This window comes from Nyctereutes procyonoides, unplaced genomic scaffold, assembly GCF_905146905.1.
Source record: "Nyctereutes procyonoides isolate TBG_1078 unplaced genomic scaffold, NYPRO_anot_genome, whole genome shotgun sequence".
NCBI lineage: Eukaryota > Metazoa > Chordata > Mammalia > Carnivora > Canidae > Nyctereutes > Nyctereutes procyonoides.
Genome location: NW_026575118.1, coordinates 540519 through 563728, shown reverse-complemented (window position 1 = coordinate 563728; position 23210 = coordinate 540519). Strand labels below are relative to the sequence as shown.

Here is a 23210-nt window from a genome sequence, read left to right as displayed (position 1 = left end):
CCCGGGATCGAGCCCCATGTTGGGCTTCCTGCATGGAGCCTGCTTCTCCCTCTGCCTGTGTCTCTGCTTCTCTCTCTGTGTCCCTCATGAATAAATAAATAAAATCCTTTAAAAAAAAAAGTAGAACTAAGGGGAGAGTTGTAACATAATATAATGAGTAATCCCTTTTTCTCCACCAATCTTTACTACCTTATTTAGCTATGTTGAATTATTATGTACTTGGTACTGGGCCCTCTATTCTGGTTCATTTATTTGTCATTCTCTTCTTGCTTTAAGTATACACGTAAAATATTATAGTATTGGGGACACCTGGGTGGCTCAGTGGTTGAGTGTCTGCTTCTGGCTCAGGGTGTTGTCTTGGAGTCCCAGGATTGAGTCCCGCATCAGGCTCCCCTCGAGGAGCCTGCTTCTCCCTCTGCCTATATCTCTGCCTTTCTCTGTGTCTCTCATGAATAAATAAACAAAATCTTAAAAAAATATAGCATTGAAGAAGAAATTTAAAAAATAAAAAATAAAAATTATAGCAGTGCTAGTCAGAAATGCCAGAGAAGTTACTATCAGACTCATTCAGTGTCATAGGTAGGACATGGTCTAAGTTATTGTAACAGTGAGACTCCAAAATACAAAGGCTCAAATAAAATGGAAGCTTTTTGGTATTTAGTATTATGGTGTAGAGGTATGTGAAGTCCAGAGCTGGAGAGGCAGCCTTTCTCCACCATTCTCTGGGGACCTAGGCTCCTTCTACCCCGTAGCTCTACTAGCCCCCAGGGTGCTATCCTGGTCTATGTGGGTGAAGCTGTCTCACCCCCACATCCATGCTTGTCTTCTATGTGTTAGAAGTCCTGGGAACGTACCTTTGCATTTGGGCTCGTGAGCCAGAAATGGTATATTACTTTTTCTTCCATACCTTTTATTTAAACGAGACCATGTTGCCACATCTACCTTCAAGAGAGGCTAGGAAATATGGTATCAAACTGGGTGGACATGGGTTTGGCTAAAATTTGGGAGGCTCTCTTATTAAAAAGAAGAAAAATGGTGCCAGGGACAATTAATGGTCTTTGCCCCAGTCCAGCATTCATAGTTACAAATAATCGAATTTAACAGGAAAGTAGTGATCATTTTTGTCAAGTGAAAAAAAATCAACCTTTGGATATGTCAGTAAAATATAATTATGTACTGATTTTTGGTTTTAGATGGCCAGTAACTCATGTGCCAGGTAGCATTCTATGCCAATCTTGAACGCCAATCGGAAGTCACTGCACGGCATACCTGGTCCAGGATCATAACTGGGCTACTGGAGTAATTCAAAAAAGAAAAAAGAATTGAAGCCATGGCAAAGGGAACTAGAGTTCGGTCTACCTCTCCTCCAGATGGAGGCTGGGGCTGGATGATTGTGGCTGGCTGTTTCCTTGTCACCATCTGCACCCGGGCAGTTACCAGGTAGGTGGCATTCTCTTCTTCATTATAAGATGATCTGGCTTGTCTTTTCTTCTAAGTTTGCTTCATTCTGTTTCTGAACCTGTCATTCTGAAAATATCTGTTTAGGTATGGGATATGTGTGTGTATATTTCCTTTGTTTGAATGTCTTTTTCTTTGCAAGGAATGTGATTTTCTGACACTTGAAAGTCCTGGATAGTGGTGTCTTCTCTAATATCTGGCACATAAACCTGGGGTATCAGGACATTTTTAGACTAATGTTGTGGCTATTCCAGCCATTTGTTTTCATAAGCAGCTCATCCCAGAAAAGAAAAATATGTAAGGTCAAAACATCCTTTTTTTTAAAAAAAAGGATTTTATTTATTTATTCATGAGAGACAGGCAGAGACACAGGCAGAGGGAGAAGAAGGCTCCCTGCAAGGAGCCTGATGTGGGACTCGTTCCCAGGTCCTGGGATCACACCCTGAGCCAAAGGCAGACACTCAACTGCTGAGCCACCCAGGCATCCCCATAAGGTCAAAACAATTCTTGAAAACCTCCTGACTCACCAGATACTGAGCTACTGAAGGCTTATAATCTAGAATTTAAATTCTTCTGCTTCATTTTACATTTGTCTGTGCTGCTGGAGGCTAAGTTCTAGGTTGAAGGAAAGGAACAGCATAAGTACAGGCTACTCTCATTCTCATTTGTTCATTTCTTCTCTCTTTCTTTTATCCAGGGGCATAGTGTTGAATGTGCTTAAATTACACTTGTATACCTTGTGACTCATTCATCTTATTTATATGTGGAATAAATACATGCTTGAACTCTGCATGTGCTAGCTCTTTACATGTGCTTTCTTTCATTCAAGTAAGAACTATTTGTTGCTCTTCTCTGGCAACGCACCTTTAGCAGTGAATGAAAGTAATCTGCAGTAAAAATTTTATTTAATGACATCCTCAATACACACACGCATCAATATTTCCCCCCATAGCAAATATATAATGCAAGAAAGAAGCGGGATATTTGTTTTTGCTACAATAAAAGTTGGTTGATTATGTATCATTAAAACTATAGATTTGTTTAAAATAATACGATTGGTATTGAAGCTGATTTCTTTCTTTTTTTTTTTTTTTTCATAGTCAATTGCAGGAACAACCTGCACCCCAGAACACTTTATTAAGACCTTATTGCTTACATAGTTAGAGACACAGATTGAGTTATACCAAATTTCCCTGTGCCTGGTTCCAGGTTACTCTGTGTAGAGCTTCCTTAAGCTGTTGAGAGCTAGGACACTGCTAGGCAGGGGCAGGACCCACAGTGAGAAGAATGGTACCTCCTAGGAGTTGTAGAGGGGGAAATGGGCTTTGAGAAGGCCCTTGGGGTGAGCAGAGAGATCAGGAATATAGCCTTAAGCCAGAGCCTAGGGGCAACATTCCCTGAGATGAGTCAAACTCCAGCCCTCTCTGGAGTTTCCAGGACAAAGCTGGGTGGATTTGGAGAGCAGCACTGTGAAGGGAGCAGGGGGCATTGTCTCCAGGTGCTGCTGGAGCCAAGGGAGCTTGGAAGAGCGGCCTGGGTAGCAATAGGGTTTCTTGCATTATGGTGCGAGGATGAATGTCTCTAGTTGGGGATTCATGTACCAAAGCTGGGGTGGAATGGCTGTCACCAGGCCTGGGGGCAATGGGTCTGCTGGGGTGACCACAGGAGGGAAGGAAAGCCAACTGTTGCCCACACCCCACTTAAAACAACTGCATTCATGCAGGATGAGACAGGGAGTCTCCTCTAATGGGGATGGGGTCATTTTTAGGCCGAGGTATGGATGCTCCCTCAATTCCTTAGTGTGGATGAACTTTTGGGAAGTTAAGTTTCTTTAATTAAACTCTGTCTCCTGGAGTAACCCTTCATTCACCCACTTCCAGAGACTAACCTGGCTGCTCTCACTTCCCCACCTTTTGTCACAAGGCACTTGTTACAGGGCTGGCTGCTGAGGAAAAGGTCGGGAGGCCTGGGAGGTGGCTCTGATGATGGCCAGTCTTCAGGGTCAGGAGTTCAGGTGAAGGTGGTCAGGGGCTAGCGGCTGCCATAATACAGGCGCACAGCCAGACCAATGAGCAGTGTGGCCAGGAAGAAGGCAGCTGTGATCTGTAGCCGCGGCAGGGCTGCTGAGAACACGGCATTGACCACAAGTGAGCAGGACACAACAAACAGGCATGTGATGCTGCTGCCGTGCTTCATGATAGCTGACACGAGTAGTCCATTTACTGCCTGGCTCAGTACCACAAGCACTGCCCATCCTGAGAAACCCTCCAGGAGGCCTGGGCCAGGGCCGCCACCTGCTTGCAGACCTAGATTTAGGAACACACCAAAAGTGTAGAGGAAGAGGTTCTGAAGTGCTCAGGGCAGCCGCTGTTGCTTCATGAGCGGTTCTGTGTACACGGACGAGAGGCCTGAGATGAGGCAGTACAGGATGAGAAGCAGCAGTCCAGTGGAGTGAGTTGCAGGGGCATGGGGCCAGCAGCAACTGCTAATGCATAACAAGCCCCTGCCACCATCAGCAGCAGTAGTGCTAAGCCCTGACGTGCAGAGAGGCAGTGCCGGAGACAGAGGCAGTAGAACAGGGCCGTGCTTCCAATCTTGAGATTGCTCAGCACCTGGTAGGTGCTGGGGTCCATATAACGTTGAAGATAGATCACTAGGTTGTTGTTACCTCCGTAGAGTAGGGCTGATAGTGCAAATGGGGCAGCCTGGCACCATGGCGGGGCCCCCTGGGGCCATGCCTGCCAGCCCACCAAGAGGGAGAAGGTGCACAACAGTAGCTTGGTCAACTCGGTCAGCCAAGGAGGGCCGGAAAGGCACTTTGCCATTCACATGGCACAGTGCCAGCAATGGGGCATGGGCACCATACATGGCAGTGGATAAGAGTAGCATCAGGGTCCAGCGGGCCTGCCTGGGACGACCCAGGCCTGGCATACCCCCATCCTCTACACTCATGCCCAAACCAGACCCTGGGGGGCCTGTGTAGCTAGCAAGGGGGCAGTGGGAATTGTATCAAGTTTGGGGAAAATCAGTATGGAGCCAGCTCCCCAGAGGGAGGAGCTGTGGTACATTGCTAGAGTATACTGAGAATCAGAGTCAGCAGCAAACTCCACAGTCAGGGATGGAAAAGAAAGAGGCTGGTGGCTCTAGAAGCCACAGTTTTGGGGTCAGTCCCATGGGGTTAAAGAAGGGCGTCCAAACTGCTGGCTGATAAGCCACTGTTTACCCTCTGTAGGAAGGAAAGCAAGGATGAAGGCTGTGGGCAAGTTGGAGGTAGCAAAAGGGTGATAGGTTGGGAAGCCAAATACGGTGTCTGTGGTTGAAAGGCCTCTACCTGCAGGCCTGAGGTGTTCATCCTTTCTCCCCCATGGGATCCAGAGCTAGTCAGGCCCCTTTCGCAATGACTGAAGATAGTCCCTCAATGTCTTCTCCACATTGGGCACGGCATATGCCTGAGCCGCGTAGATGCCAGTGCAGGTACCCACAGCAAAGCCCAATACTGCTGATGCCCTCAGTTTGGTCACCACATAGCTGGCTAAGAAGTCCTTGAGGAATGGGGAGGACAAGAGCAAGCCATCCTGGCTCATACCACTGCTGACTTCTTCTTTCACACGCTGCTGCAGGCATTCCAGATGGTTCTTGAGAAATGCCAGGTCCTTAAGCTTGGGCGGAGAATCCTTGTCATCCGCCATCTTCCCCGGCTAACTTGTTCTGATTTTTTTTCTTCTATCTGTATCATGGATCTTGTGTGCTGGGTGTGAGGAGTCATAATGTTAAAAAGGAATCTCTTGGTTCTTACATGTGTAAGCTTCCATCATTTCCATGATGGGAAAGTTCTGGAAGTGAGTTTAGGGCTTTATAAGGAGGGCTCAGGTTGATATATTTTGGGTAGTAGAGTCTTCATGACTCAGTTTAGGCAGAATAGGCTTATTTACCCCCATGTAATAGATTAGGACACTGGTGCTCAGAAAGGTTAAATGATTTACCTACAGTTTTGATCTGGTGGGACAAAACTGGACTGGTTTGCTAATCTTTTTTTTTAATTATTATTTCTTATGTATTTGCCATTGCACATGCACACATGATCCATTGACTCCTTCCAACACAAGTCAGGCACTTTCCTATCCTGTTATTTCTCATACATGCCCCATACTTTGGCCTGATCTTCCACATACACACGTCCTCTCTTATTGCCTTTTCATTGTGAGAAGTGACTTTGCTTCAATCTTTGCCTTCAGTCTTTGCCTTTGCTCCAAGATGTAGGCACTTTGAGGAAGCTCTGTGGCCAGTTCCTTGTCCCATCGAATACTTTGCACCTTATCCTCTAGGACAGCATAGTCCTACTAAACATAGGTTTTGAGAAAAATTGCCTTGGTGATGGAATCATTGTCTTAAGGTAGGCTACTTCCTAATATCCATAGGGTTGTCATGTCAGTGATGAGAAGTCATGGTGCCAGGGGACAGTTGCTTCTAAATTATTTTTACAGAGGGTCTCTCCTCTCCTCATCCTGTTGGTAACCAGTCATAAGAATTGTTACCCCAATTTGTGTACAAACAACTACGCATTAAGGTTGGGAGATGTGGATTCTTTGAGTGCTGCCCTCTGGAACTGTGAAAATAACGGGGTAAGGTGTCTGTAGAAAATGGAGGACTTCTATCAAGGACACTGAAATATTGTTGCTCTTTAATGCCATTTAGCATCTTGTGTGGCTTGTCTTGTTTGGCAGAACACTGAATCTCAGTTTTTTCTCAGTCACAGTGGATTTGCCAGTGGAACCCATGACTGTCACCAAAGGCTGAAGGTCTTGCATATATATATATTTTAGGGTGTACCCTTAAGTTATCAACTTCAACTTAACAGAAATCAGGTCCACTACTACATAACAATGCATTCATTGAGGACAAGGCTCTATCTAGGTGCTTCCCCAAACACAGATGTTGGCACACCACCCAGTGGGCTCAGGCACAAAGCACTGAAATACAAATCAAAATGTTCTAAATATACATCAGGTAAAAACAGAGTGTAAAATAACACTGGTGAAAGAGGGGTTCATTCTGACCTTGGAAGTTCAGGGCAGGCTTTCTAGAGAAGTTGTCCCTGGAGCGAAGTCTTGAAGAATGGGTAGAATTTGGCCAGGAAGAAATGGAGAGAGATGTTTCCAGCTGCATCAGGTCCATGCACTTCATCTGCTACTTGCTCTGTGGTAACGGTGGGCAGCCCCCATTCCTGAAGAGCTAAGAGTTTAGCAGGGAACTGGAAGAGGGTTGCGGCTGGTAGAAAAGACCTATTTATTATCAGAGGTTAATGGGAGAGGCTGAGAGGGGCATAGCTAAGCAGAATTAAGCTTAGAGGAGAAAAGTGTGAAGACACAGCCAGCATTGGAACTCAATGTCTTGAACAGGCAGCAGCCAAGAGGACTGGAGGTAGGGCCAAGGAAAGCCACCAGAAGGATGATTTGTCAAGGCAGAGGGTCAGTTAAGTCTTTTTCTCCCATTTAAACTGTATACTTAAAAATTAAGCCATATGGGGGCGTGGGGCCTGGGTGGCTCAGTTGGTTAAATGTCTGACTTCAGTTCAGGTCATGATCTTGGGGTCTTGGGATGGAGCCCCACATCAGACTCTAAGCTCAGCAGGGAGTTTGCTTGTCCCTCTCGCCCTTCCTCTTCTTCTCCCTGGGCTTTCTCTTTCTCACTCTCCCTCTTTCTAAAATAAATGAATAAATCTTAAAAAAAAATTAAACCATATATGCAGATGGTAAAAATTTGGACAACAGAGATGCATGTAATAGTCTTTTTTCCCTTACTCTCTGAATGCCAGTTTTACTGCCCAAAGTTAACCTTGTTGGGCAGCCCCGGTGGCCCAGGGGTTTAGCGCCGCCTTCAGTCCAGGGTGTGATCCTGGGGACCGGGGATCAGGTCCCACGTTGGGCCCCCTGCATGGAGCCTACTCCTTCCTCTGCCTGTGTCTCTGCCTCTCTCTCTCTGTATGTTATGAATAAATAAATAAAATCTCTCTAAAAAAAAGTTAACCTTGTTAATAGTTTCTTTGGGCCTGTACAGAAAAATTTCAAGAATTTTATATCCATATATAAAGCATATTCTTTTCATATTATACACAGTGTTTTGAACTTTTTTTTGCTAAGTAATATCTCTTGGAAATACTTCTATACCAACACATACAGTTCTACATCACTGAAAAATAACTGCTTAAAATTCCATCACAAGGATGCATGCATAATTTAACTTATTTTTATTGAAGGACTTTTGTTCCCAGGTTTTTGCTTTACAGATAATGCTACAATCATGACCTAAGCCACTTTAAAACTGTATTTCAGCTCCTGCCTTGTAACTAGTGATACTGCCTTACATGTAAAATTTATGTAAAGCTTCAAGTTCCCCAGGCTATTAAAGCCATCATTCTTATTTATTTTCCCTCTGTTTGTTAATGTGTATTGATTACTTTTTTCCTTCAAGATAACCTTAGTAGCAAACACATTCTCTATTTTAAGAATCATATTTCATTGTGAAATTACATGACATTCTATTTGTAAACTGACAGCTTGAGTTGCGGTTGACTTGAAAAGCAGTGGTTGATTTAAATGTTCAAGGAAAACCTCCAGCTATGAGACCTATTTTTCTCTCAACATCTTCTGGATCCAAATTAACTTAATTGCAGTAGATGTCTAAGTCCTGTGAAATTGAGGAGCTCTTTTAACAACAGCTGAATTCCTATAAATGATAGCTAATGTTAGCTGAGTACTTGCTCTGTGCTGGTTAACATTGTTCCAAGCACTTTTCATTTATTAAGTCATTTAATCCTTGAAACAACAGAGGTTGAATGATATATCCAAAGTCACGTCGTTATCCTGAAACCAACATTGCACTGTACGTTAACTAAGTAAAATTTAAGTAAAAATTAGAAGAAAATTATACAAATAATACACGTTTATTTTAATAAAAAAATTAAAGAGCTGCAAAAACCAAAAATAAAACAATCTCACGCAGTTAGTGAGTAGTAGTTCTTTTTACTACTAGGCTGCACTGTCTAGTGAATCACTTCCTGCATTGATGTAGTGGATAACTTCATCAACCAGAAGGAAGACTTAACCAAATACCAGATGTTGTCAATATCCAGCTCTACAGAAGCCAAAGAAGAGTTTTATAGCAGAGTGGTAAGGTGGAGATAGTAGGCACTTTGTCCCCTTGAGAGAATGTATCTTTGAGAATATTATTTCACACCAGATGACCCTTGGGTGATACTTTGTTTCCTCATTCTTCAGAATAGAGCCTATCAGCCCTTGAAGGATGTAGGAGTTGTTTGCTACTGCAGCGTGATCTAACACCTTATGACAGATCTAGTTGTGTTTATCAAACTGCTTATTTCGTAAATGAGGAAATTGAGACCCTGAAAGATAAAGCTTTATCAAAATTCTTACTCAGTGTGAGCATCAGAGATCAGGACCCAGCTTTCCTGACATATCAGATGCACAAATTTTCCAAAGTACAGTAAAAATTACTTCTGGAGTGAGGAGCACATGTGCTCCCAATAACATTTGTTTTCTTTAAGGTCAAGCCTATGTTTAGAAACCATAAATCATTAAACTTTACCATTTGAAAAGTACTTTTCCCTTTTGAGAATAAGTAAGAAGTGATACAGTATTCTTCCTGTTTTTTAAAAAAGATTTTATTTATTTATTTGACAGAGGGAGATAGAGAACAAGCAGGGGGAGTGGCAGAGAGAGGGAGAGGGAGAAGCAAGCTCCTCAATGAGCAGGGAGCCTGAGGGGCTCGATCCCAGGACCCTGGGATCATGACCTGAGCCGAAAGCAGACGCTTAACAGACTGAGTCACCCAGGTGCCCCTATTCTTCCCATATTTTATGAAAGTCACAGCCAATCAGAAGCATATGTGTGGTTATTAAACTACCTCTGGCACACTGACTCACATGTTTAGATAAGAATGTCCGGTGTAATTTTTGAATTTTACATACCTAAAGTTTGATATCACTAGTCAAGTCAGTTAAGAAAACCATCAAGCAGAAAACAAAACCATAAAGCAAGAAAACAAAAAAGTCACAAACATAGTTGTACAAATATTAAATCCTTCAGAATGATTTAGTGATGAGAGGGACTATGATTTACAATCCCAAAATGTCTTATCATCATCTGGGACCATTTTTTCTTAGGCTTCTGCATTTCCCTCCTACTAATTCGTCTGTCAGCATATGAACTCAGATTCTTCATATCTCTACTGTACCTTGTCTAGCTACACGTTCCTGGGTAGCTATCATCTGGTCTTCGTCTTTCCTTTCCTTCATATATGTCCTTGAAGCTGCTACTCAGCCTTGCTTCCTCAGCTTCCAATTACTTCTTTACTCATGCTAATCATTTCTTCCTTCAATACCTTGAACCTTGGACAATATTTAATGAGCACCCACTACATGAAAGGCAGTGTACTAGATATTTGGGATTAAGTGCAAGATAAGACAGATATGGCCTTTGCTGTCACAGGGCAACAGTCTGGTGGAGAGTACACACAAAGGCGAAGGGAATTGCTATAAGCCTGTAATGTGGTTAAGTGTCCTGCATGTCATGTAAACATTTAAGAGAGGTATCAAACCCAGATTCAGGTAGTTAGGGAAAGCCTTCCTGGAGGAGTTGACTGTTATCTTGAGAATAAAAGGATGAGGCAAGCTGAGAGAGAATCCTAGAAAGGAAGAAAAATCTTTGATGTTCAGAGGTGTGAAACAGTACGGGTGGTGTGTTGAGAGTAATGGAAAGCAGTTCCATCGGTGTGAAGTGCAGAATGCATTTCGGGGTGGGGGACAGGGGTCGGGGGTGCACACTGAGAAGGGCCAGTCATGTAGGTCTCAGAAGTTGTGTTAAAAGGTTTGAAGCATCAGGATATATTTCATGTCCTAGTAAAGTTACTCTGATCATAGTATGTAAAATGTAGCCAAGGCAACCATGTGAGTTTGGAGAGAACAGTTAGGAGGGTTTGGGCTGTAGTCCAGGGAAGAGGTATTGTCATGAATTATGAATGATAAGGGGAATGCAGAGATGTGGAGGCATTTGGGAGATAGGTATAAGGTAGAATAAGTAAGGGATCCCTGGGTGGTGCAGCGGTTTGGCGCCTGCCTTTGGCCCAGGGCGCGATCCTGGAGACCCGGGATCGGGTCCCACGTTGGGCTCCCGGTGCATGGAGCCTGTTTCTCTCTCTGCCTGTGTCTCTGCCTCTCTCTCTCTTTGTGTGACTATCAAAAATAAATAAATATTTAAAAAAAAAAAAGGTAGAATAAGTAAAACTTTACCATAGATTAGACTCTCAACCAGGCTGATTTTGGTCTTCAAGGGACACTTGGCAATGTTGGGAGACATTTAGGGTAGAGGCCGGGGATGGTGCTAAACATTGTATGATGCACAGGACAACATGACCAAAATGTTAGTAGTACTTGGGTTGAGAAACCTGGGCTAAGGATAACTTAACTATTTTGATAATGAGGCTAAATCCAAGGGGTGCCAGAGTGGCTCAGTTGGTTGAGCTTCCAACTCTTCATTTTGGCTCAGGTCACGATGTTGGGGTTGTGGAATTGAGTCCTGTGTCAGGCTCTATGCTCTGAGCAGAGTCGGCTTGGGATTCTCTCTCTCTCTCTCTCTCTCTACCTCTTCCCCAGCTCACACACATGCTATCTCTCTTCCTCTCTCTAGATAAATAAATAAAATATTTTTTTAAAAAATGAGGCTTTATCCAAGAAGTTATTTTTCTCTTAAATTGAAGGCCTTGTGATTAGGAGAAAATAATAGACCTTTTAATGCTGGTCAAACAATCTTTGAGATGTTAAGAAACATGGGGCTCCTGGGTGACTCAGTCAGTTAAGCGTCTGACTCTTGATTTTTGGATCAGGTCATGATTTCAGGGTCATGGAAACAACCCCCACATCAGGCTCTGCACATCAGGCTCTGCACTCAGCAGTCTGTTTGAGATTCTTTCCCTCTCCCTTTGCTTTCTCCCTCCAGTTGTGCAAACACTCTCTCCCTCAAATACGTCTTTTACCAAAAGATACTAAGAAACATCACGGAGGTTTTTTTGTTGTTGTTGCACTGAATTAAAACTAGCTTAAGGCTGTTGCAGTTAATTCATGCTTTTAAAAAAGCTCTGCAATATTTTAATTAAATTCAAATTCATGGGACGCCCGGGTGGCTCAGCAGTTTAGCGCTGCCTTCAGCCCAGGGCGTGATCCTGGAGTCCGGGGATCGAGTCCCACATCAGGCTTCCTGGATGGAGCCTGCTTCTCTCTCTGCCTATGTCTCTGCCTCTTTCTCTCTGTCTCTCCTGAATAAATACATAAAATATTTTTTAAAAAAGAAATTCATATCATCAGCCCAGTAGTTTATGTCACTATTCTCCATAACATTATCTATGACTGTGTTGCGGTACTTCAAACTCTGATACAATGATTAATCTAGCATCAGATCTATTGCAGTATGTTGTCTGGCTTATTAAATCAGTGGATGCAGAAGGGCCACTTTTCATATCCTGTGACAGAGAGAATTACCTAGGGTGCTCAATGCGGGGAACAAGGGCAAGACTGTGGTGAACACAGTGGAGTGCCACTCAGACAGGCTCAGCCATGGTGGATCCATCAGCAGAGGACCTGCAGCTGTCAGCATCCATGGGCTCCCTCCCCCACAGGTGGCCACCTCCCCCAATAGCAGGAGCATACCTTGCCAGGGGCGCCTGCCCACATACAGGGATGGATTGAGGGAGGCGCACAAAGGGTCACCAGAATCCTCAGTTCTTTGTGTTCCTTAGAACACCATTACCTTCTTTCTGTATTTGAAGTAAATTTTGGTTTGAAAAAAGCATGGCCTCTCTACCTCCATACTTGCTCAGTTGTAGATGTAGCTTACCTTGTGCTCACTCTGCATCTTACCAGACTCCCACACATTGTGAGTCTACCAGAGTTTGTGTCTCTAATACTACATCTGTCAAGGGAAAGGCAAATAATCGAAGCACATTGTATTTGTGTCTCCTCTGCTTGTGTGCGTGCCCCATTGTTCCTTTCGACTTCACTTACAAAAGATAAATTCAAAGATAAAATTGTTAGGAATTTTAAGACTGTGACAGCTGAAATTCTGTGCTTCTGAGTACCAAATTCTGGGCAGTTGCAGAGGATGCATGCTGGTAAAGCTAGACTTGCCTAACATAATCACTCTGGTTATACCTGATTCTCTTCCTTTTTCTTTTTCTGCATCACCCACCTTCATATCCAGCAGCAACTGGAGAGGGGAGGAGTGAAATAACAGGTTACCATGGGCTGCGGAAGCATAATGAGTCAGACTGTAGCCCTCTCGAAAGACACTGACAACCTCCTGTCTCATCCCCATCAGGGCCTGATTCACCCTTGCTGTCCCGGAGTACTGAAAGCTCCTGCCCTGAGTTAGGAAACTTGCTAATCTGTATGATGTTCATTTCAAATTGTACAGTGATACAAACTGTTGCTCCTGAGTCACTTAGGTCTTTTTTCCCTAAGTAATTAACAATTTTCAACATAAAGTTTCTCTTCTCTATTTCTCTCTCTCTCTCTCGATCATTTATAATCTCACCATTCAAGTATTTTCAATTTATATACTTTGGCATTTTTCTATTTATATGAACTCTGGGGTTTTTTTTTAATCAAAACAAGCCTTATTATATAAAGTACTTTGTAACTTACTTTTTTACTTAACATTGCATTGTGGATTTATTCTCAAATTAATAAATATATATCAAATCATCCTTTTTAACACCTAAAAATATTTTATTGATAATTCAAAATGTATTTATCCAGGCTCCTCATTGATGGGTAAACAGATTCATTATGATATTTGGCTATTATAAATAGTTCTCCAGAATATATCCTTTCATGTGTATCTACTATTGCTATTATTATCATCATTTGATTATTACCTTTTGTTAAAACCTGGAACTGAAATTGCCTGGTGATGTATAACTCTTAATTGTCAAATTTTAATTTGTATAACAACCTCTTAGAAGTTACAGATGTTAGTGAAATATTAAGATAAATATGAACTCATGTTTCTGACCTGCCATCTTTTCCATAAAACCTTCCCTACAGCAGTCATCCTCATACCCACTTGGCTTCAGCAGCCCTTCCAGTGGATAAATATTTGTTTTATCCTTTAAATGGCCCAATAGCTTCTGACATCCCACTTACTATGGTCCAACAATGTACCCCTGAAAACCAGTTAAAGCCTATGGAGATTCAAACAGCTGAACCAGAATTTCAAGCTGTGGTTTAGATCCATGTTCATTCATTAAAATAATAATAATAATAATAATAAAAAAATGCTTGCACTGTATTTTTCAGATGTATTTCAATTTTTTTTGTGGAGTTCCAGTCGTACTTCACTCAGGATTATGCACAAACAGCTTGGATCCATTCCATTGTAGATTGTGTGACCATGCTCTGTGGTGAGTATAACTTACCAGGGATAGATAGTTACTGGATAATCTTGAACTATACACAACAATGGTCTTCTACTGCTTTTGTTTATCCATTTTTTTCTGAAGAGCAGATCTTTGCTAAAAATTGGCTAAGACTATGTAAGAAGAAAAGACCAATCCTACTTTCAGCAAACCCAACCAGACATGCTCTTGGAATTAATGATGTTGGCTGAGGGCAGGTGGAATAGGTAGTTAATACTCTGAAAAAGATACATATTATTTGGTTCTCCCATAATGAGATAGGATGCTGGGCATCACAGGACTCCTCCTGATTTGGGAAACAGGTAACCATACAGTACATGCAGGGCTTCTCTCTTCTAAATGCTATGGTCGCCTCATTCTCCAGGCATGTAAGCAGTCATTGGATAGCACTCTGAGCCATTTCTATACAATCTCCTTAAACAAGTGCCAACAATATGTGCATCACATATCAAGACTTGTTTTCATTCTGTTCCCTTCTCAGAGGTTCAAAATTTGGCTCATGGATTTCATTTTTCATGCATAAATCTTTATTCTTAGAAAAAGTATGAGGGAAGGATAGGACGGTGTAGTCATGAGATAAGCACACTCACCATGGCTATAATTTCATTCAAAGAACCCCAAGGGTACAAACAAAGTATATAGAGTATTATCAAAATTTGTGGAATCTCTCAATCCATCATATAATTGAGAAAACTAACCTTGAGATTTTTCTTTTTGAACATTTTAAACTGAAGTTACTAATATCTTAGAGAGTTTCTGAGATTGGGTCAAATTGAAATGATCTGTTTGCATTTTATTTAATTATTTATTTCCATTTAATTATTTTATTTAGATGAATCCTTAGTATTAAAAAAAAAACTACTTATCTCTTCAAGCCATGTTTTGGTGGCAAAAGGGAAGTACCATATTATTCAATAACTTGTAAATAACCTCAACTAACTTCATTCTAGATACTGATTCATATTATTTTTAGAAAAAAATGTACATACTCAGGAATCAATTGAATTGTGCTGAAATGTATTTCCTTTGTTGGGAGGAATTTGAAAGCAGTTTTAGCGAGTTTCATGAGAAGGCTAAGTTGACTCTGTCTCCTGATAACACTGGAAGGTCTTATGGGATCAAAAATAGCTTTGTGTTCACTAATCTATTTTTTTAAAACCAATAAGACAATCACTTTGTTTTCAGGGTCACATTATTAGTCACAGCCTTTGTATGAGCATGCTGAGTGAGCCATGTTTATCTTTCTCAGAGGACACAGGTGACTCATTTCCCTTACTGTTACCTTCTGGAGAATATTTGTAATCCCCAGAAGAGGAATAAATGGCCTTCGGTGACCAACATGATCACGGTGACTGTGTGATAAAGCAGGGTCATGTTAGATGTTGCATTTTTAAATTCGAAGACTTGAGGCCATGCAAGGATTTCAGGCCTGCTGTATCCAATTACCATGTGCCCACTTGCTCGCTCACCTGGCAACATTAGTTAAGTTCAGGAGATGGACAAGAGGCTGCAGAGTCATATATAGGACACTCACTAGGGGCATTGTGCCCTATGATAAACAGAGAAGTAAACATTTTTCACTGAGTTTGGTCGAAATTTTCTCACTTGCTGATAGCCATAACAGCAGCCTGGAGAATTAGATATATTCTCAGGAGGTTTGCTCCTTCCTGTGTTTGAGAGGTTGTATATACAGCCAGCCACTATTTTAACTAGACAGGAGACATCAAGCTGATGACTGGTTTCATCACGTACATTTTTGGTTTTGTTTTTGTTTCATTTATTTTTTTTTATTGGAGTTCGATTTGCCAACATATAGTATAACACCCAGTGCTCAGCCTGTCACGTGGCCCTTCAGTGCCCGTCACCCAGTCACCTAATCCCCCCACCCACCTCCCTTTCCACTACCCCTTGTTCTTTTCCCAGAGTTAGGAGTCTCTCATGTTCTATCACCCCCTCTGATTTTTTTCCCACTCATTTTCTCTCCTTTCCCCTATAATCCCTTTCACTATTTTTTATATTCTTCATATAAGTGAAACCATATAATGTTTGTCCTTCTCCGATTGACTTACTTCACTCAGCATAATATCTTTCAGTTCTATCCATGTCGAAGCAAATGGTGGGTATTCGTCGTTTCTAATGGCTAATATTCCATTGTATACATATACCACGTCATCTTTATCCATTCATCTTTCGATGGGCATCAAAAATGTCCATCAGTTTGGCTATTGTGGACATTACTGCTATCAACATTGGGGTGCAAGTGTCCCAGCGTTTCACTGCATCTGTATCTTTGGGGTGAATCCCCAGCAGTGCAATTGCTGGGTTGTAGGGCAGATCTATTTTTAACTCTTTGAGGACCCTCTACACAGTGGCTGCACCAGTTCACATTCCCACCAACAGTGCAAGAGGGTTCCCCTTTCTCCACATCCTCTCCAACATTTGTTGTTTCCTGCCTTGTTAATTTTCCCCATTCTCACTGGTGTAAGGTGGTATCTCATTGTGGTTTTCATGTGTATTTCCCTGATAGCAAGTATCACATACATTTTTTAATCAGGCCCCAGGTGCAGCCTGATCAATATGAAGTTATACTCCACAAATACCCAGAGAACTTGCTCTTCTGATCTTGATACTAGGAGTACTGGGATCAGTATGAGTTGTTCCATAGAAAGAATCCACATGCTTTCCTCACCCATCTCCCTAGCCATCAGTCTGGGAGGAGACAGAGTTAAAAGGGTGAAATGACCCTGCACTTGGTGTCGGGTGCTCCGAGCTGTACTTCTTGGTGATCCTGGACATGTCATATTCCCCCAAACTTCAATTTCTCCTCAGTCACTTTCCGCTTTATTTGATACTCTATAACCTGGAAGTCGGCACAATTCTGACACAAATAGAGTGAGGCCCACCAAAATGTCACCATGGATGTGAAGCGTTTGTTTTGATTTCTCATCCACAGGGTTTCCTAGAGCCTGAAAACAGTACCAGATTGTGAAATTTGTCTGTGGGCTTTTCTTGGCCTTTCCTGCCTAACCCTGCTGGCCACACGGTGTTGCTCATTTCCTTCCTCACCAGCTAATGGTCATAATTATTGCTAATGGTACATGATTAATACTATGAGAAACATATAAAGCCCTGAGATGATAGAATGGAGAAGTGGAAGGGCTACTGAAATGCAAGTCAGCAGACTCGACCCTATGTCTAGCTTTGCTACAGGTTCTCTGTGTGACCAGGGACAAGTCGTTTCCTCTCTCCTCAGTTTCCAAATCTGTAGAATGAGTAGGATGGGCTTGATGCTATAAAGGTCCGTCATTCTTGGCTTGGCCAATAAAACACCAGAGCCGTTTCACAGTGCCATCAAGGCTTTTCTGTTGAACCTATTTATTATTGTTTTTGAAGCTCCACTTGGGAGTGTTGTCAGTAACCATTTATCCTGTCAAGTGGGAATCATGCTGGGTGGCTTGCTTGCATCTACTGGTCTCATCCTGGGCTCATTTGCCACCAGTCTGAAGCATCTCTACCTCACTCTGGGAGTTCTAACAGGTAAGGGCACTTTGTACCACTTTGTCTCACCCCTCCCCATTCAGGTATTGTCAAGCACATCAACAGAACCATAATCCATAAAATATTCGTCTTGTTAGATGCATAATTTAGCTGATCTCTCTTCTGCCCACCTACCTATCAGTTAAAAGAACTAGAAATACAATTGATTGTACTATTGTAATGAAAATGTATCACCACTTGAATTCAGCCATATGATAGAAGTAACTGCTGGCCTCCCCTTTGGCAATAGTGTATGGCTGCGATTCTGTATCGGAAGCAATGAGATATTAGCCAGCATAACATAAATTTTCAGCAATGATCTTTCTCCCAACATTTTTGCCAAGACATAAAAATACTGCCTGTGGTCAACCTGAGTTGCCCCTGCTTTATAGTGAAGATCATTGTCCAGTAAATGGGAGTTTAATTTAAAAAAAGAAAGCCCCTTATTGTGAATATTCTTATATTATACATTCTCTCTCAATGTTATGGAAGTATACTTTAGAAAATTATAGGGAACCCTGTAGGAAGAGAAGTCACCTATGTACATTCCATAAATCACACCTAAGGAGGCTACTTAGCATCAAGGTGGGATTGGTTGGTAGCACTGGAGTGGCAATTTGCCCCATCACTCAGAGGGATGTGTAGTAGCACTCATAGTCTGGGTACTGTGCATAGGGTTAGCATCATGATCTGGCCAATAAAGGACATAATCTCATAGTGATTTTATAAATCTAGCTCTATCAGCTAAAAAAAAAAAAAGGTATCTGTCCCATGTCACTCAAAGGGCCCACCTGCTAGGGTGTCTAGTTATTTCAGTTTCCCGAGGAGCATCCTGGTCTTAGCACCCAAAATCTCACATCTGGGAAACCCATCAGTCCAGGCAAATCAGGATCATTGGTCACCCTGCAGTACAGATGGAAACAGGAGCTGATGATGGTTCTGTTTTTCCATTTTGATGCCATGAATTCCAGGTTTTACACCCTTCAGATTTTCTTGACTTAACAGGAATAAGAGCTGAAAATTTTTAAGAGGCTTTCTGCTGACTTTAAGAAATATTTTCAGGTTCTATGTTCATATATAAAGTTGACATAAAGTTTCCCAGTTATGTGAAATTGCTCTGGAATTTTCATGGAACTTTCATGTATGCTATTTAAATCCAAATTCCAGGGTGGTCCAGATTATCCGAGTTCTGTTTTCTTTCTTTTCCTTTTTTTTTTTAAAGATTTTATTTATTTATTCATGAGAAACACAGAGAGAGGCATAGACATAGGCAGAGGGAGAAGCAGGCTCCCCCTGGGGAGCCTGATGGGGAACTCAATCCCAGGACCCCAGAATCACGCGCTGAGCCAAAGGCAGGTGCTCAACCACTGAGCCACCAGGTGCCCGCAGAGTTGTGTTTTCATGGGCAGTGAAGAGTTGAGGTAATTCTCTGGATAATTTATGATAAAAAGAGTGTTAATGGGGAGAATAAGTTTGTTAGGTCAGCATTATCCTGATTTTCTTGTTAATTCAAATTCAGTTTGTGTAATAGTTTCTAAGTTCTACATTTCATTTTAAGAAGTCCTATTTTTTAAGATTTTCTTCCCAAGGGGAAAGTCATACATATGCTGTACTCTCCAAACTGGGTGGCCGGTGGGGAAGACAGCTTCAGCTTGGTGAGGAAATAGTTTTAAAAGGGTTTGACAAAAGGCCAGATTCTCCTTTATCCAAATAAATGTATTCTGAGAGGTTTTCTTTCATTGGTTGTTGATGGTGGCACTCATAGACCTCTCTCTCTCTTTAGGTCTTGGATTTGCACTGTGTTACTCTCCAGCTATTGCCATGGTTGGCAAGTATTTCAGCAGACGGAAAGCTCTCGCTTATGGGATTGCCATGTCGGGAAGTGGCATTGGCACCTTCATATTGGCTCCTGTGGTTCAACTCCTAATTGAACAGTTTTCCTGGCGGGGAGCATTACTCATTCTTGGGGGCTTCGTTTTGAATCTCTGTGTTTGCGGTGCCTTGATGCGGCCTATTACTCTGAAAGAAGACCAGACAACTCCAGAGCAGAATCACGTCTGTAGAACGGAGAAACAAGACTTTAAGCGAGTATCTCTCTGCTCCACTTGGACTAAAAAATGGGGGCAGACCTGCCTTTGTTGCTCTTTGCAGCAGGAATACAGTTTTTTACTGATGTCAGACTTTGTCGTGTTAGCCATCTCTGTTCTGTTTATGGCTTACGGCTGCAGTCCTCTCTTCGTGTACTTGGTACCTTATGCTCTGAGTGTCGGAGTGAGTCACCAGCAAGCTGCTTTCCTTATGTCCATACTTGGGGTGATTGACATTGTTGGCAATATCACATTTGGATGGCTAACTGACAGAAGGTAAAAGTCATTGAAACCACACTTGGTTCCCTACCAGGGGACTTTGAGTTTTGAGTTCCCCTTGTCCTCTTACCCTGTAGAAAACCTGTGTCTGAATCCTGTTTTCAATTCAATTGCTGGTTTTTCTAGTGAGAGGTTGGCAAACTTTTCCTATAAAGGGATAGCTAGTAAACATTTTTGGCTCTGTGAGTCATATGATCACAATTATTCAACTCTGCTGTTGCAGCGCAAACCAGCTGTAGACAATATGGGAACAAATGGCTATGTGCCAGTGGACTTATGGATACTGAAATCTTAATTTCTCATATAATTTTTACATATCAACATAATGTTCTTTTGATTTCTTTAACCAATGACTTGAAAGTAGAAAAACATTCTTACCGCACAGATAGTGCAAAAACAGGTGGTGGGCTGGATTTGGCCATAGTTTGCCAGCCTCTGTTTTAGATGGTTTAGGATAGTGAGTGGGTCTAAGTTGCAGAAACCTGTGTTAACTACAAGTCCTGGTGACAGATTTATCTCCATCCCAACTCAAGTCAGTGTTCAGGCTGGGTGTTGTGCTTTTAGTTATTTTTTAATGACCCCAGAGACTGTCTGGCAATGGAGAGAGGAGCAGAATTCAGTCCAGGCAGGAAGATCAGATGCAATAACTATATATAATCTATAGGCACATATTTCTGTTTGTCAATACAAATAGCAAATACTTATTTCATTATCATTTTAGGCTTAGAAATCAGAGTTGTCAGAAATCTGCCAAGTAGTTTCTTCAGCTAATGCTTATCTGTTAGAATTGAAGAGAGCGAGGTACTCATCTTCTCATCAATGATGGACTCTTCACACTTGAGCTATGACCTGGGAGAGCAATCATCCTGTGGCTTCTCACATATTATGTCTTTGGTAATTAATCAGGGTTCAACTGCCATTCACCAGTGCTATGAATATAATATTTAAAATTCATTCCAAAAAATGTAATGGTTAAGGAAAAGAGGGGAGAGCAGAGGTATCTATCTTGACAATCAACTCAACAACAGCCCAGTGTAGGTTTGATAGAGGTATCTCTAGTTGGAGATGTTCAAGACCTAAATTCTTGTGCTGGCTCTGTCCCTTATTATCCCTGTGACCTAAGGAAAATCACTAACTCTCAGATCCTCAAGGGTCATCATCTATAAAACAGGCCAATGCAATATTTTTCTATTAACCTCTTAGCATTCTGTGAGGCCCAAAGGGGACAGTGGGTTGAAAAAAATGTTTGTAAAGTACTAACTACTGATATTTGCTGAGTCTTTGAAATAGTGATGTGTTGTGCTTTTAGTTATTTTTTAACAGTGCTGATATTTTACTGAGTCTTTAAAATAGTGATGGTATCAATGCCATTTGGTATCAGTCATGAGTTTGGAGATATAGAGGAAAAGTGGAATGCAAGTGCCACTGAGAAGGATCAAAATAAGACTTAGTCCTAGTACAAGACCTTCAGAATCCCTGGCAAATAATTTTAATGTCTTCATATTCTAGCTTCTCCCTTGTATAACTTGGGTTTTTGAGCATATGTAATGTGCCAGACACTAGTGGATGTCCTATATGAAAGCATATAATATGATAGAATGCTAGAAAATATTAGTCTCCTGATACTCTACATGTTATTTTACAACTATCCTCAGGGTAACCCTATGAGATAGATAAACTTCCCATTTTATAGCTAAAGAAATTGAGATTAGAGTCAAGCAGTTAGCAGGTGATAGAACTGGATTCAAACTTCCATCTTTCTAACTTCAGAGCATATATTATTTTCTGCCACACCATGTTTCCTGGGAAGATGAATTGTGTTTTCATATACCAAAAGAAAGATAAGCAGACAACATAGATAACACACCATGGGAAGTTATTCTCTATGAATAACTGCAGTGCTTACTGCTGCATGGCCATGGTTCTAAAGCTCTTTGATAGAACCTGTGCATACAGCACTCATTCTTGATCTTCAAATCTACAGGTGCCTGAAGAATTACCAGTATGTCTGCTACCTCTTTGCCGTGGGACTAGATGGGCTCTGCTATCTCTGCCTCCCAATGCTTCAAAGTCTTCCCCTGCTCGTGCCTTTCTCTTGTACCTTTGGCTACTTTGATGGTGCCTACGTGACTCTGATCCCAGTAGTGACTGCAGAAATAGTAGGGACCACTTCTTTGTCATCAGCACTCGGTGTAGTATACTTCCTTCATGCAGTGCCATACTTGGTGAGTCCACCTATTGCAGGTAAGTTTCCAGAGAGATCCCCCAAGCACCTCTTCTCTTTGCTACACTGATGTGAAAAAACAGTGAACTCACACATAGACAGTGATGATTGGAAGTTAAGTTGAGATAATTTTCTTCCAATTGAGTGGGGACCTTAACCTACTTGGAAAGAAGAAATCCAAAATTAAGGTCCTGATTCCATTCCACACTAATGATGGGAGCAATGGAATGGAGCAGCTGTTCAGATTTATAAGTAAGTTAGGCACATTCAGAGGGAAGTCTAGAGGGAGTACAGGGTCCCACTTGGGGATACTGGGCAGTGAGGCTGAAATGGTAAGTGACTCTGTCATAGTAGTGTGCCTTGAGTGCCAGCCAAAGGAGCTAAAAGTTCCCTAAATTCTTCAGAGACTATGGATAATATTATAGTTTTTGTGCAAAAGGGTAATATGGTAAAGAGTCTATTTTAGAAAACGTGACCTAGCAATCTATCTGGTGCTTTAGGGGAGAAGCAGTTAGGATTCTATTCTAATAGTTCAGAAGCAAATTGATAAAGTCCTGAACTAGGGCCGTGGCAGCAAAAATGAAAGAGAGCTCTGGGGGTGAGGAGGAAGTTTTGGAAAAAAATATCAACTGAATTTAGCATGTGAGGGTGAAGGAGGGGAAAACTCAAAGATAAGCTAGAAAAGAATGGCATGGTTGAAAGCAAGAAGGAAGTTAGAAAAAGTGGCTTTGCCAGAAAAAATAATGAATTAAAAGTTTAGAGAGATTCAGAAATCTGAAATACCCAATAAAATGTCCAACATTGCTGTGTGAGGATGAAATCTGAGCTTTAGAGGGAGGCCAGATTTAGATTTAGAATTTTGGAGATCATCAGATAAAGAGCATCTAGAATGTTTTGTAAACTGTCAAATGCTATCGAAATTTAGTGTGGTTAAACAAGTAACTTGACAAATATTTATTGCTTGTGTACACTAGCATTGCTTTTGGTGCTACTAGAGCAGCAAACAGGTCAAAGTCCCTCCTTCCTTCGTAGAGTATGTGGTCCAGACCAGTGTCTCTCAAAATGAAGTCATAGGACCACCCACCCACCCATCACGTCAGAATCTCCTGGAGCCCTTGCTACAAAATACAGATTCCTTG

At 41.8% G+C, this 23210-nt stretch overlaps 2 protein-coding genes and 1 pseudogene across 6 annotated transcripts in view; 1 reads left to right on the top strand and 2 right to left on the bottom strand.

Moving 5' to 3' along the window:
- SLC16A12 (solute carrier family 16 member 12) overlaps positions 1 to 23210 on the top strand; it is a 78850-nt gene that overhangs the window by 50925 nt on the left and 4715 nt on the right. For 4 of the 5 annotated variants that reach the window (XM_055334447.1, XM_055334445.1, XM_055334446.1 and 1 more), the window contains 5 exons: positions 1194 to 1440; positions 13826 to 13929; positions 17338 to 17481; positions 19265 to 19844; positions 21832 to 22091. In XM_055334447.1, coding sequence (XP_055190422.1) covers positions 1331 to 1440; positions 13826 to 13929; positions 17338 to 17481; positions 19265 to 19844; positions 21832 to 22091 — 1198 coding nt within the window. In that variant the 5' untranslated portion in view covers positions 1194 to 1330. The remainder of the gene's footprint in view (positions 1 to 1193; positions 1441 to 13825; positions 13930 to 17337; positions 17482 to 19264; positions 19845 to 21831; positions 22092 to 23210) is intronic. The other variant, XM_055334449.1, reaches the window with a different exon arrangement.
- On the bottom strand, positions 3490 to 4410 carry LOC129515546 (probable UDP-sugar transporter protein SLC35A4; annotated as a pseudogene).
- LOC129515547 (SLC35A4 upstream open reading frame protein-like) lies at positions 4836 to 5147 on the bottom strand. The gene has a single exon (XM_055334450.1). It carries the CDS (start codon positions 5145 to 5147, stop codon positions 4836 to 4838), a length of 312 nt encoding a protein of 103 aa, XP_055190425.1.